This window comes from Bombina bombina, chromosome 8, assembly GCF_027579735.1.
Source record: "Bombina bombina isolate aBomBom1 chromosome 8, aBomBom1.pri, whole genome shotgun sequence".
Lineage (NCBI taxonomy): Eukaryota > Metazoa > Chordata > Amphibia > Anura > Bombinatoridae > Bombina > Bombina bombina.
Window position 1 is genome coordinate 172,727,524 of NC_069506.1, and position 17,091 is coordinate 172,744,614.

Genomic DNA, 17,091 nt, shown 5'->3' on the forward strand with positions numbered 1-17,091 from the left:
ATGAAAACTAGCTGAACACATCAAAGTAACCAATGACAAGAGACATATATTTACAGCCACCAATGAGCCGCTAGCTCCCAGTAGGGCTTTGCTGCTCCTGACCTAGATTTGCTTTTTAACCAAGAGAATGAAGCAAATTAGATAAGATAAGTACATTGTAAAGTTGTTTAAAACTGTATGTGCTATTTAAATTATGACAGTTTAATATTGACTTTAATGTCCCTTTAACCGTCATTGCAATGTAAAAATGATAGATCTTACAGCATTGGATCTGCCACATGTTAAAACAGTGAAGACATGTTTATGAGATCACTTTCTACTGGAGGATCCTCTATTTATAACCATAGCAACATACAATTCAAATTCAAACGGTCAAAGTATTTGTTTAAAGGGACATAATACTCATATGCTAAATCACTTGAAACTGATGCAGTATAACTGTAAAAAGCTGACAAGAAAATATCACCTGAACATCTCTGTGTAAAAAAGGAAGATATTTTACCTCACAATCTCCTCAGCTCAGCAGAGTAAGCTCTGTGTAAAAAGTTATACTCAACTGCTGCTCAGCTACAGGTAAAAAAAATGAAGAAATGAACAGCAGCCAATCAGCATCAACAGTGCTGAGGTCATGAACTATTTTACTGTGATCTCATGAGATTTCATAGTAAACTTCCTTAAACTGAATAGGGAAATAAGATGAGTGTGCACGTAAGCTCGCTCCTTCCGCTGTCCCGGGACAGACATACTGATTTGTTGCTTAGAAGTCCTTTACAATGGGATGTGGCTACTGAGAAACTTTTGAGGTAAAATATCTTTCTTTTTTACATAGAGATGTTCAGGAGATATTTTCTAGTCAGCTTTTTACAGCTATACTGCATCACTTTGTGTTTCAACATTTGGGTATTATGGCCCTTTAACCTTAAAAAAGATACAGTTTTGTCTATCTTAATAATATATCCAGTTGCTTTTCCATTAGTATGAAGAAGAAGAAGAGGAGGAGTATGTGGAAGAGGAAGAGGAGGAGGAGGTGCCTGAGCCACCAAAACCTGCACCTCCACCTCCTCAAACTGCTCCGCCACTGATACGAAGACGATCATCTGCCAATTACCGCGCATATGCCACAGAGCCACAGGAAAAGGTACAGCATAATGCTCACAGACCTAATGATAATCAGTAAAAGAACTTCTAAATAAGGAGAAATTAAAAAGAAATCGAGGACCCAGTTACATATTATTTGGAAGCCTGGATGACTCCCTAGCTATAAGAAACTCTATCTCTTTTTGCTAGAATTAGCTTTTGAAATTAGAATTTGAAATTAGAATTCAGTTAACCTTCTTACGCAGAGTTAGCAATGCTGGTTTTAATCTTTTTTACCTGACCATTAGCTGTTACAATTGCTGGCAAAATGACACCTTTTAGCCGTTTAAAAAAGGTGATGGAACTGAGTTTTGTTCTAGCCACATTACAGCAACAGAGGGAGAGAGATTTTTTGTCTCCCATATAAGTCAATGGGACCCATTTTAGCTTATCCTCCATGTAAGTTATTAAGGTCTTTCAGCTTGTCGAATGCTGACATTAATGTGCACAATTTTACATTCATCTCTACTAGGTGTATAGGGACACAATATGAAACACTTTTAACACAAGTAAACCAAATACAAGTTCAATAAAATCTTTTAAATGTTTAAGAATTATGTTTACTCATCCATTAAAAAAACTGAAATATTATATATTAAAGTAATACATACATTATTAAAATAAAGATGGATGGATAGATAGATATTGCATAAAAAGGTTAAATGAATAGTCTAGACAAAATTTAACTTTCATGATTCAGTGAGAGCATGTAATTTTAAGGAACTTTCTAATTTATTCCTATTATCGATTTTTCTTTGTTCTCTTGGTATCTTTATTTGAATGTAAGCAAAGGAGCGGCCCATTTTTGGTTCAGCACCTGGGTAGCGCTTGCTGATTGTAGGCTACATTTAGACACCAATCAGAAAGTGCTACCCAGGTGCTGAACCAAAAATGGGCCGGCTCATATGCTTACATTCTTGCTTTTTCAAATAAAGATAGCAAAGAACAAAGTAAATTTGATCATAGGAATAAATTAGAATGTTGCTAAAAATTGCATGCTCTATCTGAATCGTGAAAGTTTAATTTTGACAAGACTATCCCTTTTAATAAAAACCTTGTTAACTAAATAAAGGACATATATATATATATATATATATATATATATATATATATATATATATATATATATATAAATGAGATAGTTTATTGAATAATTTTGCATGTCTAATGTGGCAGAGTCAAGCATAGATGACGGCCTCCTGTACAAAAAAAGTCTATAATACCATTGGGTTAGTGTTGCTAAGCAACCTTTTCTGAGATGCTTTTTTTTTTTTTTACACACAACTACCAATGTTAAATATATATAAATGCGGCCTTTACACCTACCAACATTTTGGTGCTTTTGTAAAATGGAATCAGGAAGTATGTAAACCTGCTTTAAAAAGGAAGCCACAAGCACTTTACACCAGCTGAATATTTATTTACTGCTCCATTTCACCATTCGCAATGTAAATGCGTCCTTAAATATTCATTTTTAAAAACACTAATTGGGTAGATAACTCACTATTAAAGAAATAAATATTATTTGGTTTTATTGACTTTCTTTTTATTTTAGCTGTAATTCGATCCTAATTGCTGTCATGTTATTATTTACAGAGAAAGCCCAAAATAACTGCATCCCGGAAACTGCAGCTAAAGGTAAAGTTTGTGAAGAGAAGAATGCCATTAAATACATTGATTCTGTTTATTTTAGTCACATTTAGGGGCATATGTATCAAGGTCTGGCGGACCTGATCCGACACTGCGGATCAGGTCCGCCAGACCTTGCTGAATACGGCGAGCAATACGCTTGCCATATTCAGCATTGCACCAACGCCGCACCCTGCAGACTCGCGGCCAATAGGCCGCCAGCAAGGGGGTGTCAATCAACCCGATCGTACTCGATCGGGTTGTATTGTGGCGATGTCTATTCGCCTGCTCAGAGCAGGCGGACAGGTTATGGAGCAGCGGTCTTTGTGACCGCTGCTTCATAACTGCTGTTTCTGGCGAGTCTGCAGGCTCGCCAGAAACACGGGGCATCAAGCTCCATTCAGAGCTTGATAAATAGGCCCCATTGTACTTTATACGCAGTTATTGTCTAAGTTGAAGGGTTTACAACAAAATATTGACCAGCAGTCGCTGAGGACCACTCTCTATATCAGTGATGGACAACTAACACACGGGGTGTGCACATCAATATTTTAGAAGAGTTAAAGGAACATAAAACCCTTTTTTTTTTCATGATTCAGATAGAACGTGACATTTTAAACAACTTTCTAATTTACTTCTTTTAAAACTTTTTTCTTTGTGCACTTGTTTGGAACACTACATGGCAGCAGTTTTGCAAGAAGCTTATACATTTGCAAGAGCACTAGATGGCAGCAGAATTTCCTGCCATATAGTTCTTCAGGGGTATCTCTTCAACAAAGAATAGAATAGGAATGAATCAAATTTGATAATAGAAGTAAATTGGAAACTTTTTTAAAATTGCATGCTTTGTCTGAATTTGGGTTTCATATACTATAAGGGCCACATATACATTTTGAATACACTATAAAAATATGTTTCATAACAATGTCCAGTGGCGCAGGGCCAGGTTTAGGTAAGGTTGCAGGATAACCTATATCTAGTGTTCTCCCCTCCCTCTCCCACCTTGTTTGCCCATCCACCAGAAGTCTCTAAATCACACATTTTTAGTTCCACTTTTTTCTGGGGCAACAATAAATATGGCACAAATTCTTAGTTCTGCTTTTTTCCAAGGGGCCACAAAACTAGTACAGATGGCCACGTGTGTCCGTCAGTCTGCTACTTGTGGGGCGATTTATCAAGCTGAGATGAAAAAGGGCGCACATTCGCGCCCCAGTCTCTGGCGGGCTGAATTCCCCTGGCGGAATTCAGCATTGCACATGAGTGCTATTTTGTGCTTGCGTGCAATCCTGCCCCCTGCTCGCGTACAGTCAATCACGCGTAGGCAGGAACTGTAAATCTCCCTGGTCGGACTATATACTGGGGAAATTGAAATTCAACACTTTAGAGGTGACAAAACATTAGGAAAGCACGGGTCTGATGACCACTGCTTGTTAAATACGGAAAGTAGGTTCTCTTGTGAGAACCTGCAGTCGTATGGGGTCAAAAGGCTTGCAAAGCCTTTGATAAATCGACCCCTTAGTGGTTACTTAATCAGAGTAGTCAGGGGTCAAGTCCAGCGGAAAAGCATGGGGATGGAGTCCCTGCACTATTTTTGTAGGTAGAACAAAGTTCCCCCTTGACAGAGAACAGAAACGCTTCAGTAAACACTGCTGCTGCTGGTGGGAGGAGCTGGAGCACAATATATAAATATATTCAAGGCCCATATACAGAGATGGCAGAAGATCTGTTTATACCAACAAAATTGTTTTTGACGAGAGGTCACAATTTAAAATTGGGGGAAAAGAGATTTAATCTACTGCAACATAAAAGTTTTTCACTGTAAGAGCAATCAACCCTTTACCTAAGGAGGTAGTAAATGCCAATACCTTAGATACATTTAAAAATAGTTTAGATACATTTATGGCTAGAATTCAGGGAAATTATTGATTATATCAAATGGTTCACCTTTTTTAATGGGATTAATTTAAGATTAAACTGGAGATTTTATTGTAAGTATATTAAGATTTGTATCGGTTGAACACTCTGGACTTCTGTCATTTTTCAACCTCATCTACTATGTTACTATGTATATATATTATGCATATAGAAAATGGGTTAATGTCCCTTTAATTTATGCTATTTTCATTTTATGTCAGAGAATTACATTAGGAAGTCCCTGGTATGTCAGACTTATTTAAATCATAAGGAATGTCTCACAGATATGCTGTAGGAAAACAGGTTGCAATTTGCTGAAACAGAAATATTAGAAAAAAAACAATATTCCACGCAGATATTTATTTTTTTACATATAAGGTGATGCTTTCAGTAATATGTTTTACTTCTTTATTGTATAACAGAAATGATTTTGACAGTGTTTTACTGTCTTTGACTGCAGGGTCTAATGCTGCAAATTGCCAAAAGTGAAATGGAACGCGAGGAAGAGGAGAGAGCCCGTGAGAAGGAAAGGTTCTTGGCAGAACACTGTGAGTCCCTGCAACTCTCTGGCTTGTCCCGATCAGAGCTGCAGGTAAAAATATTTCTAATCTTTTTTAAAATCTGTATGGGCAAATGTATTTTAGTAACAGAGAGAAAATGTTTTAATTGTTGCTCTTGTCTGAAGCATGTATTTAATAGCCATTATGAGACTTTAAAGTAACATTATACTCCAAAATGTAAACCCTCAAAAACCTTTAATGGAACACAAAACACTTTTTTTCTGGATTCAGGTAGGTAGGGCATGCAGTTAAAAAAAAAGTTTTCAATTTAATTTGATTGTCAAATTTGCTTTTGTTCTCATGACATTCTTTGTTGAAAAGGATATCTAAGTATGTAGCGTGCACATGTATGGATCCCTGTATTACAAGTAGTAAGAAGTGAATACAGCGCCAACAAGAGGCCAAGGGATAAATATACTCACAGAGAGATAAAAGAAGATTATTTAATGAACCATGTTAAAAAGCATCAGTAATAAAAGACTATATATAAAAAATGTAAAAAGCACATATAAATAAAATTACAAATACAGGAATATCTTACAGAAGCAGCTCAAAGGGCCAAAGCTGATAATTACAATAAAAACAGAGGTAATAACAGGTGATCAGTGTGAGTGGTACACCAGAATAAGAGTGTATACTAATAAAACAGAATTAGCCTAAGTACAACTGTAGCAAGTGCATCAAGCAAAAAACTAATAAACAATAATACAAACAATAGTGTTCAAAATTAGTGTTACAAAAATAGTGTTCCAAAAAATAGAAAAATGCACTGCAGTGCAAAAAAAGGGGGGTAGCAAAATAATTGTATAGATACAATCAAATAGTGAGTGAGTGCAAATGGATATAAAAATGCTAGCTACTTAATCCAGTGAGGTTAAGATATAATTAAATAAAATACACAATATGCAATAACATAAAAAATAAAATACACAATATGCAATAACATAAAAAATAAAATATAAAATATAATCCAAAAAAGTGTTCAAAAAGTTGATCAACAAATGTTAGTGAAGAACAAAAATAAGTCAATCAAAACTAAAAAATGGAAAAAATGGGTGATGAAAAGCAAGGTGAAAGTGAGGAAATTGATTCCTTCCAATGTTAGTTACTTTAACAGATCCAAATTCCTGAGTGTGGTTGCTGAAGTAGCTGATTGGATCCTAGCACCTGTCAGCTGCTCCTATGGTATCCTAAAAAGTGTCCCTGTAAAAAAAGAAATTCACAACATAGTGTATCCAATATGAGAATGAAGTAAAGATTAAAGTAATGCTTACCAATATGTCAACGCGTTTCTGCCCTCAAAAAAGGGCCTTTCTCAAGACTCAGAGGGCAGAAACGCGTTGACATATTGGTAAGCATTACTTTAATCTTTACTTCATTCTCATATTGGATACACTATGTTGTGAATTTCTTTTTTTACAGGGACACTTTTTAGGATACCATAGGAGCAGCTGACAGGTGCTAGGATCCAATCAGCTACTTCAGCAACCACACTCAGGAATTTGTACTTAGGCATATATAGTGAATTGTTTTAATCCCCAAAGCCAATTGTTGTGCCAAAAGGGTTTTTATTTTATCTGTTTTAAATTAAAAAAAAATGTATTTACTGTGAAGCATGAGCATTCATCTTGATCCTGCATTGGGAGTAAGCAGGGGGGTATACTAGCCCATAACGTTGGTCAGTGAGCTGGAATACTGCGAGATCCCAGCCTGCTCTATATAGCAAACACCAGTGCTGCTACGTTTGTGAGTATAATTAAATAACAAGTTTTTCTGGGCACAAAGTGGGAAGAATAACAGAATTTCACAAGGAGGCGCCTTCTGTCTGTTTTTTGTTTTTTGCAGGGTGAAAACCTAAGTTACAATATGGTGGCGCCCACTGCTTTACGGACATTAGAATGTTACCCTTATTTTTTTAATATTTGAACAACTAATATAATTTTTAAAATACACGTACACATTATTTTCAGAATAATTTTTGCTCTGAATAAATTATTTAAGCAATGATTTATTTAGTGCTTAACATCCCTTTAATACTATTTGCTATGTGTTACAAAGTACTAAAAGGTTCTTATACTCATAAAGGGTTAAACTTAAAGGGACACTGAACCCCAAAAAATTATTTTGTGATTCAGATAGAGCATGCAATTTTAAGCAACTTTCTAATGTACTCCTATTATCAAATTTTCTTCATTCTCTTGGTATGTTTATTTGAAAAGTAAGAATGTAAGTTTAGATGACGGCCCATTTTTGGTGAACAAACTGGGTTGTCCTTGCTGATAAACAAGTGCTGTCCATGGTCTGAACCAAACATTTGCTGGCTCCTTAGCTTGGATGCCTTCTTTTTCAAATAAAGATAGCAAGAGAACGAAGAAAAATTGATAATAGAAGTAAATTAGAAAGTTGCTTAAAATTGCATGCTCTATCTAATCATGAAATAAAAAAAATTGGGTTCAGTATCCCTTTAAAATGCTCCAAAAATATTATATACATTAGGTCACTGCTGTGATCCTTTCACCTGCACAATTATGGTGCCCACTGATAAAATATTAAGCCATTTTCATTAGATTAAAAATAATTTAACAGTTTTTTTGTAGGATTTTTGTATTTGTATCCCGTTATTGGTGTGATGTCTTTTCTATAATGTATGTAATTCTCTTGGTTTCTAGGACTTGTGCCGGGAGCTTCATGCAAAAATTGATGTAATTGATGAACAAAGATATGACATGGATGCCAAAGTGAACAAAAATGTTAATGAGGTACTGTTTTGCTATAAAATATATATCTAAAAATTCATTGTAATTTTTTAGGTCCTTAAAAGGATACTAAACCCAAATTGTTTCTTTCATGATTCAGAGAGAGCATGCAATTTTAAGCAACTTTCTAATTTACTCCTATTATCAATTTTTCTTCATTCTCTTGCTATCTTTATTTAAAAAGCAGGAATGTAAAGATTAGGATCCGGGCCATTTTAGGTTCAGCACCCTGGATAGCACTTGCTTATTGGTGGCTACATTCATCAGACCAATAGGCAAGCCTAACCCAGGCTCTGAACCAAAAATGGGCCTTATCCTAAGTTTTAATTCCTGCTTTTTAAATAAAGATACCAAGAGAACAAAGAAAAAAATTATAATAGGAATAAATTAGAAAGTTGCTTAAAATTGAATGCCCTATCTGAATCATTAAAGAAAACAAAAATTGGGTTTAGTATCCCTTTAACTTAATCAAGGGATTGTTTGAGGATTTATATTAAAATTTAATAAAACTACATTATTTATGTCATCGTAAAAAAAAAACAGAAGCACTTTAGTGTAAATAATTGTTGTTACCCATAAAAAATAATGTTAATATTTAATATTAGTGGTTTTTAATGTAATTTTATTGGGTACAGAATTACAATAGTGTATTTGTATGAATTACATTTATGGAAATCGATTTGTTTAATATTTAAAAAAAAATACATATCAAATTTGAATTGCATTATAGTTTTTCAGATTTGACTAAAATTATTTTGTATGAGTCTTTACATATTCTTTTACAAGTTATCACAAGCTCTGTGATTTTACATAAACCATCAATGCATTTTGTTTAATCTGAAAAAAGAAAAGAAAATTTTATATGCGATATCATTTATTTCCTAATAGTTTAATGTTTTTAAATACAGTGTAAGATTGTAATATAACATTTGTGGGAAGTGTTGACTTATGCTTAAAATGATTATTAAAGGGACAGTAAACACCAGAATTTTTGTTGTTTTTAAAAGTTAGATAATCCCTTTATTACCCATTCCCCAGTTTTGCATAACTAACACAGTTATAATAATATACTTTTTACCTCTGTGATTACCTTGTATCTATGGCTCTGCAAACTGCCCCCTTATGTCAGTTCTTTTGACAGACTTGCATTTTTAGCCAATCAGTGCTTGCTTTTAGGAGCTTCACGTGCCTGAGCTCAATGTTATCTATATGAAATAAATGAACTAACGCCCTCTAGTGGTGAAAAACTGTCAAAATGCTTTCAGATTAGAGGTGGCCTTCAAGGTCTAAGAAATTAGCATATATATACCTCCTAGATTTAGCTTTCAACTAAGAATACCAAGAGAACAAAGCAAAATTGGTAATAAAAGTAAATTGGAAAGTTGTTTAAAATTACATGCCCTATTTAAATCATGAAAGTTTTTTTTTTTTACTTGACTGTCCCTTTAAGGGACATAATAGTACAAGACTTATATGCAATACTTCAATACAGTATGTTATTTTAGTTCAAGCAACCATTTAATGCTATGTGCTTAACCCCTGCAAAAGGGTTAAACACATATTTAAAGTACCATTCTGGAACTGCAGCTATCTGCTGGTTCTGAAAGTAAACAGCCACTGAGCCAATCAGCTGCAAGAGTGGTAGTCGCAAAACTGACTGCTGCTTATTGGCCTAGTTGCCGAATCCACTCAGGACCAACAGTTCTCTGTAGTTCCTTTGTGGTGGTTAAACACATAGGGCAAGATTACATATGCGGCGCAACTACTGAAACCCGTAATATCACCTTGCACATCGGGGTATCACATATACGGTGCCGGCAGTTCATGAACTGCTGTAAATTGGATAAACTAGCGATGTCCAGAAATGTGCACTTATAGCACTTTAAAAATAGTATAGTGACTTATAGCACTTTAGAAACTGCCGGCGCCAAAGAAAATAAAAAACAAATATCAAATCTCCCGTAAAAGTCTAACCCGCCTCCCAAAAATAAACCTGACACATAAAAACCCCTTTATCCGCAATACCCCCACATCGCAACTAATAATAAATGTGTTAAACCCTAAACCGACAACCCCCCACAACGCAATAAGCCTAATTAAACTATTAACCCCTAATCCACCATTCACCCACATTGTGATCTACCTAGTAAAAGTATTAACCCCTAAATCCACCAACCCCAACATTGCGAACTACCTAATAAATGTATTAACCCCTAATCCACCATTCACCCACATCGCAAAGTCCCTATTAAAACTATTAACCCCTAATCTGCCATTAACCCACATTGCAAAATACCTATTAAAACTATTAACCCACATCGCCACAAACCTTATAAATCTATTAACCCCTAATCCACCAAACCCACACAACGCAATAATCCTAATAAAACTATTAACCCCCAAACCGCCAAACCCCCACAACGCAAATAACTAATTAAATTACTAAGCCCCCTGACCTAACACACCCTAAATTAACCCCAATTACCTAAATTAAAAAATACTAAATTACAATTAAAATAAAAAAGCTAACATTACTTAAAAATAAATAAAATAAATTCTAAGATTACAAACAATAAAAAAAATCTAACATTACATAAAATAATAAACCAAATTATCAAAAAATAAAAAAAATAAACCTAATCCCTATGAAAATAAAATTGCCCCCCAAAATAAAAACATCCCCTAATCTAATACTAAACTACCAATAGCCCTTAAAAGGGCCTTTTGTAAATTAAACAGCTCTTTTACCTTAAAAAATACTAAGTCCCCCCTCTAACAGTAAAACCCACACCCACCAAACATCAAAAAATAAAAAAAAACTAACAATAAAAAATCCTAAACTACCCATTGCCCCTAAAGGGGCCTTTGTATAGGCATTGCCCTTAAAACGACATTCAGCTCTTTTGCTGCCCTTAACAATATTTTTCTAACCCATTGTTTTAATTTTCATTCACACTTTATAGATAACATTACTATATAATTACTTTGATAATCATTATGTTAAAACCTTCCAGTTCATAGCGTGTTAATGTATACATCTATATATATCTGCTGAAAAGACCTAGCAAAATATGAGATATTAATAGTTTGACATGAAGGCTCTGATTGTTTCATAGTTATATTTTGTCTACAATGATTGCATTAGTATTTATGTGTTTATATATTTTATACTGCATATCCTGGAAAATTGTTCTGATTACGATTCTACAAATATTCCGGTACATTTTAAATTACCTGTATGTACAGAAATTAGCCACTAGGTGGCACCATTTCACTAAGTTGTAAGAATGCTCCTTTTCTTTTTATATCAACGTTGCACCAAACACAGCATAAATACATTAAAATAAACAGTTACACTTACATGTACACTATCTGATGAAAATGAGTCTTAAAAATATTAAAACACATTATTGATAAGGGTTTATAGTATATGGCCATGTATTTGACTGCAAAGGGCTGTCATATATATGTATATGTGTCTAAATAATAATTTAATAAGTGTACTTAATAATGTGCTTTACTGTGTATTTACTGTAATTAATTAAAGGGACAGTCTACTCCAGAATTTGTATTGTTTAAAAACATAGATAAACCCTTTATTACCCATTCCCCAGTTTTGCATGATTAACACAGTTAATTTTAATATACTTTTTACCTCTGTGATTACCTTGTATCTAAGCCTCTGCAGACTGACCCCTTATGTCAGTTCTTTTTACAGACTTGAATTTTAGCCAATCAGTGCCCTCTCATTAATAACTCCACAAGCATGAGCACAATGTTATCTATATGGCACACATAAACTAATGCCCTCTAGCTTTGAAAACTGTCAAATGCATTCAGATAAGAGGCGGCCTTGAAGGGCTTATACATTAGCATATGAGCCTAGCTAGGTTAAAGGGATACTGAACCCAAATTTTTTCTTTTATGATTCAGATAGAGCATGCATTTAGCCACCAATCAGCAAGCGCTACCCAGGAGCTGAACCAAAGTTGAGCTGGCTCCTAAGCTCCTCCTTTTTCAAATAAAGATAACAAGAGAACGAAGGAAAATTGATAGTAGGAGTAAATTAGAAAGTTGCTTAAAATTGCATGCTGAATCATGAAAACAAAAATTTAGGTTCAGTATCCCTTTAAGATTTCAACTACGAATACCAAGAGAACTAAGCACATTTGATGATAATAGTAATTGGAAAGTTGTTTAAAATTACAAACTGCAGAAGCAAAAGAGCTACGTACAAAAGTGAATGTTTTGAAAATATATTGAGTATGTATATATCCTTTACAGAAATTAGTAAAGGGCAGATATAAGTTCCCACACTGATCAAGCAATCATGTATGTAGCATGTTATAGGGTTTGGACTGTGAAGTCTGCATGATGCGCTCCAGTCACTTTGTAGGCTGTAGAAAACCCATCAGTTCAAAATTAATTACAGGAAATTACAGAAAAACTATCAAGGTCGGATTGGCCTACCAGGATACCAGGAGATTTCCCGGTGGGCTGCAGCAACTGGGGCTGAAAAGCTACAATTTGAAGGGGTGATTAATGGATGGAATTGGGTTGTAGGGTGCCTATATAACAATAACCTGGCTTTTTAATACAAACAATTGTTTTTGGGGAAGGAGTATCCCAGTAATTCCCTTTTGAGAAAAATGGGGTGTGCACATTATATGGAGTCACAAGAAAATTATTCCCAGTCTGGTCCTGAAAGCTAAAGCAAGTACACTGCAGTATTCTTTTAAACATGTTATACTGAATTGAGAATTTACATGTATCTCATTTCCTGTGGCTAATTAAGGGATAGTAAAGTCCAACTTTTATGATTCCGATAGGGCATGTAATTTTAAACAACTTTCTAATTTACTTTAATCATCAAATTTTCTTTGTTCTCTTAAATGAATGCATTTGACAGTTTTTCACAGCTAGAGGGCATTAGGTCATGTGTTTCATATAGATAACATTGTGCTCATGCACGTGTAGTTATTTAAGAGTCAGTACGAATTGACTGAAATGCAAGTCTGTCAAAAGATCTGAGATAAGAGGGCAGTCTGCAGGAGCTTAGATTCAAGATAACCACAGAGGTAAAAAGTATATTTCTATAACTGTGTTGGTTATGCAAAACTGGTGAATGGTAAATAAAGGGATTGTCTATCTTTTAAAACAATAACATTTTTGGTTTTTACTATCTCTTTATGAGCTCCTACACTGATCTAGCAATTACCCATGTGCCATGAGATTAATGTACTTGCATTGAAAAAACATTTGAAAATAGTGCTTAATCAGACTGGCATTTACATTGTTAATGGTTTTTCTTTTTTTTCTTTCAACTTTGCAGTCAACTAGATCCACTTTTGTTAGTTAGAGCCCATTAGCAGATAAGCAAATGACAAGTTTGGCATCAGTGACTCTTGGACATTTTCCCTAAAATCCATTAATAGGCTTCAAATGTTAAATGATGATGGTGCTGGGTGCCATCTTTGTGGGGACACAGACTGATACTGGGCTTTATCCTTATGGGCACTGCTGAGATTAGAAAAACCTGCAGAGTCAACATATCATGTCTGATGATTTTTATAACAATTCATTTTATCTGAAACATTCCAGATGTTATGTCCCATATAAAATGGCATACAACTGATAATTTAAGAGATCTACAAGTCCCTAACCAAATGAAAATGAATGAAAACACGGGTATAAGATAAATAGAGGGTTATTTTGTTTGTTTATTCACTGGAATTAGTATAGTAATGGGAAGTTGAAACAAAGTAATTCTATAATTAAAAAACAAACTTACAACCAGAATTCCTACAATCCATATCCTCCTTAAAGGGAAACTGAACCCAATTTTTTTTCGTTCATGATTCAGATAGAGCATGAAATTTTAGGCAGCTTTCTAATTTACTCCTATTATCAATTTTTATTCGTTCTCTTGCTATCTTTATTTTAAAAGCATGAATGTAAATCTTAGCAGTCAGCCCATTTTAGCTTCAACACCATGAATAGCGCTTGCTTATTGGAGGCTTACATTTACCCACCAATAAGCAAGCATAACCCAGGTTCTCAACCAAAAATGCCCTGGCTCCTGTGCATCGCATTCCTGCTTTTTAAATAAAGATACCAAAAAAGCAAAGAAAAATTGATAATAGGAGTAAATTAGAAAGTTGCTTAAAATTGCATGCTCTATCTGAATCATGAAAGAAAAAAATTGGGTTTGTGTCCCTTTAATGATCCCATCTGTCATTTATCTTCCCTGATAGAACCTCAATGTTCTTTCTCATCATCTGTTCTTTTACACTATAAGCATTGGGCTTAGTTCAGATTCTTTCTACCCTTAATAGAATCTATTATCCCAGTGATATTAACAGGTTTGTCACCCATAGCACTTTGTTTTTCTATGCTTTATTCATAAATAGATTGAAGACTTAAATCAGAAGATTTTTGATCTCCGGGGCAAGTTTAAACGTCCACCACTCCGTAGAGTGCGCTTGTCTGCAGATGCCATGATGCGTGCGTTGTTGGGCACCAAACACAAAGTCTCCATGGATCTACGTGCCAATCTCAAACAAGTCAAACAAGCCAAGAAAGATGATGCAGATAAGGTAAGTTGTGAAACGGATCTCTTATGTCTCTTTGTACCTTATCTCCCAAAAATATTAAGGGCTAGATTAGAAGTGGAATGCTAATATATAACGTGCACCGTTTATAGGCGCATGTTAAATAACCGGCCATTACAAGTGGCTGGTTAATACTACCGCAAGCTTGTGGTTGCACTTTGCGCTCAGTGAAATTAACCAGTGGTCAGAAAAAAAGTCCCCCCAAAATAAAGAGTATAGTTCCTTTTAAAAATAAAATATATGAGCATCTTTTAAAATATATATATATATATATATATATATATATATATATATATATATATATATATAACTGCACAAACGCCTTTACATTGTGGTCTATGGGGACTGTGTTATCACTTGAAATGCATATATATATGCTTATATACATATTTTATTTGTGTTAATAAACGCATAAAAAATATATGTATATATTCATATACATTATATTTTAAATATGCTGCCCATCACTGCGCCACTTACCCCCTGTGCTGCGCTAGGTTCTGTGCCATGTCTATCGGCATCAGAACAAGGCTCCCATTGGAGCCTAAGGAAGCGCGCTCTAGTGAGCGCAAAGCTTCCATGCAATGCGCATTGCGCTCAACTTTTAATACCAGCGCACATTTAGTATTGGAATTTTGCGCTCCACTCATAATCTAGGCCTAATTGCCTGTAATCTGTTTGTATCTATTCACACTTTTATTCACTAAAGCAGTGGTGGGCTCTTAGATGCCAAGGCACAAAACCTTCCCCTGTGGTTCCCAGTTTAATCACTGGAGCAGAAAAAAAAGATTGTATGTTATCCTCGAAACATAGTTTGCCTCATAAAATACAGAGAATTTATTCAGTCTACTCCCAGCAGACACTTTTTCTATGACTGATATAAGAACTAAAATTGATGAGTGGCCCTTTGAAGGATTAAGGACCAGATTATATCATATTCAGCCCTTGAGTTATATTATTTGTTTATCACAACAGTAAAGCTGGAGAGATTTATCTATATTTAACCTCTTAAGGACATATGACGGAATTTTTCTGTCATAAAACAATTGAGCAAACTGAAAGCTGTGTCCTTAAAGGGTTAAACACAGTGGACCTTCAGCAAAAACAGATTTGAACAGTATTTTCTGTCTGCAGAGACAAAAGCTGAATTGTTGCCTATGCAAGTCCACTAATTTTAGCCAATGAGTTGGAAATTTATAGGCTACAGTTAGTGGCTTGTGTGCGCAAAATGTAGCCACAGGTGTTTTTTATGAGTGATTTTACCAAATAAATCTTATTATACTCAATAAAGGATGATTCAGTAGATAAACGCTTTCAGTTAATGTTGTAAAATAGCCATATACTTCCACTTCTTAACAATTGGTTTATATTCTTCATGTTCTTTTCCCCCTAGGCATTGTTGAAATCTTTGTTTAACTTAGGGGACATATTCCTTGATATTTTGTAAATAAGGAACCTTTTTGTGCACTATTATAGGACATTCGTGAAGTAGGGGACTGGAGAAAGAACGTTGATGCCCTCAGTGGAATGGAAGGCAGGAAAAAGAAGTTTGAATCAACTGGTGCTGTCCAAGTTTAGGTGAGTTTTTGTTTTGTTGTTGCTTTATTTATAATAAAGACAAATTACATCAGCCAAGCAACCTTAAAGGGACAGTGAAGTCAAAATAAATCTTAAATGGATTGGAGAGAGAGACAAATTTTAAACAACTTTCCAATCTACTTCGATTATCAATTTTTTCTTAGTTCTCAGGGTATCCTTTGTTAAAGAGTAATCCTAGGTGAGCTTAGGAGCATGCATGTGTCTTTAGCTATCTGGCAGCAGTGTTTGCAACAATGTTTATCACAATGTTATACATAGTAGCAAACACTGCTGCCTAAGCTCCTATTAGCCTACCTATGTTTATTCTTCAACAAAGGATACAAAAAAACTAAGCAAATTTGATAATATAAGTTAATTTGAAAGTTGTTAACAATTGCATGCGCTAACTAAATCATGAAAGTCTATTTTTGACTTTTCTGTCCCTTTAAAGATACGTTCTGCTCAAAAATATGTCAGCCACATTAAAAAGTAGCATTTAAACATGTTGACATTTTTATTCCCTGATATAAAATCTGTTTTAAACTTAGATTTAAATTAATATACCAAATCAGTTGTTCACTTCCTATTAATGCTCACTCACCTAAGGGTATTTCCTACCAATGTTCAACAAGCAGGAAGCGCCTATCAATTAATAAGCATTAGTAGGAAGTGACTGTCAGCCAATGAGCAATTAGTATGAAATGGATTTGCAAAAATGCTTCTATTAAAAGTTAATACTTTAGCGGCATATGCACATATGCTGTGAGAGCCTGTGCACTAGTATTTAAATGACACATCTTCTCAGAGAGCCAGCAGTGGCTTGTATGACACAAATTAAGTCTTCACAGGAATAAAATACACCACTGCCATCTCCCTGACCTTGATTACGGGTACATGGGCCTTCAC

The 17,091-nt window shown here is 34.7% G+C and overlaps 1 protein-coding gene across 1 annotated transcript; it reads left to right on the forward strand.

Moving 5' to 3' along the window:
* The first annotated feature begins 1,048 nt into the window (after positions 1-1,048).
* TNNI3 (troponin I3, cardiac type) lies at positions 1,049-16,187 on the forward strand. The gene is made up of 6 exons (XM_053690706.1): positions 1,049-1,138; positions 2,734-2,775; positions 5,141-5,272; positions 7,910-7,999; positions 14,407-14,592; positions 16,084-16,187. Exons 3-6 carry the CDS (start codon positions 5,147-5,149, stop codon positions 16,183-16,185), a joined length of 504 nt encoding a protein of 167 aa, XP_053546681.1. The 5' UTR covers positions 1,049-1,138; positions 2,734-2,775; positions 5,141-5,146; the 3' UTR covers positions 16,186-16,187.
* The last annotated feature ends 904 nt before the right edge of the window (positions 16,188-17,091 follow it).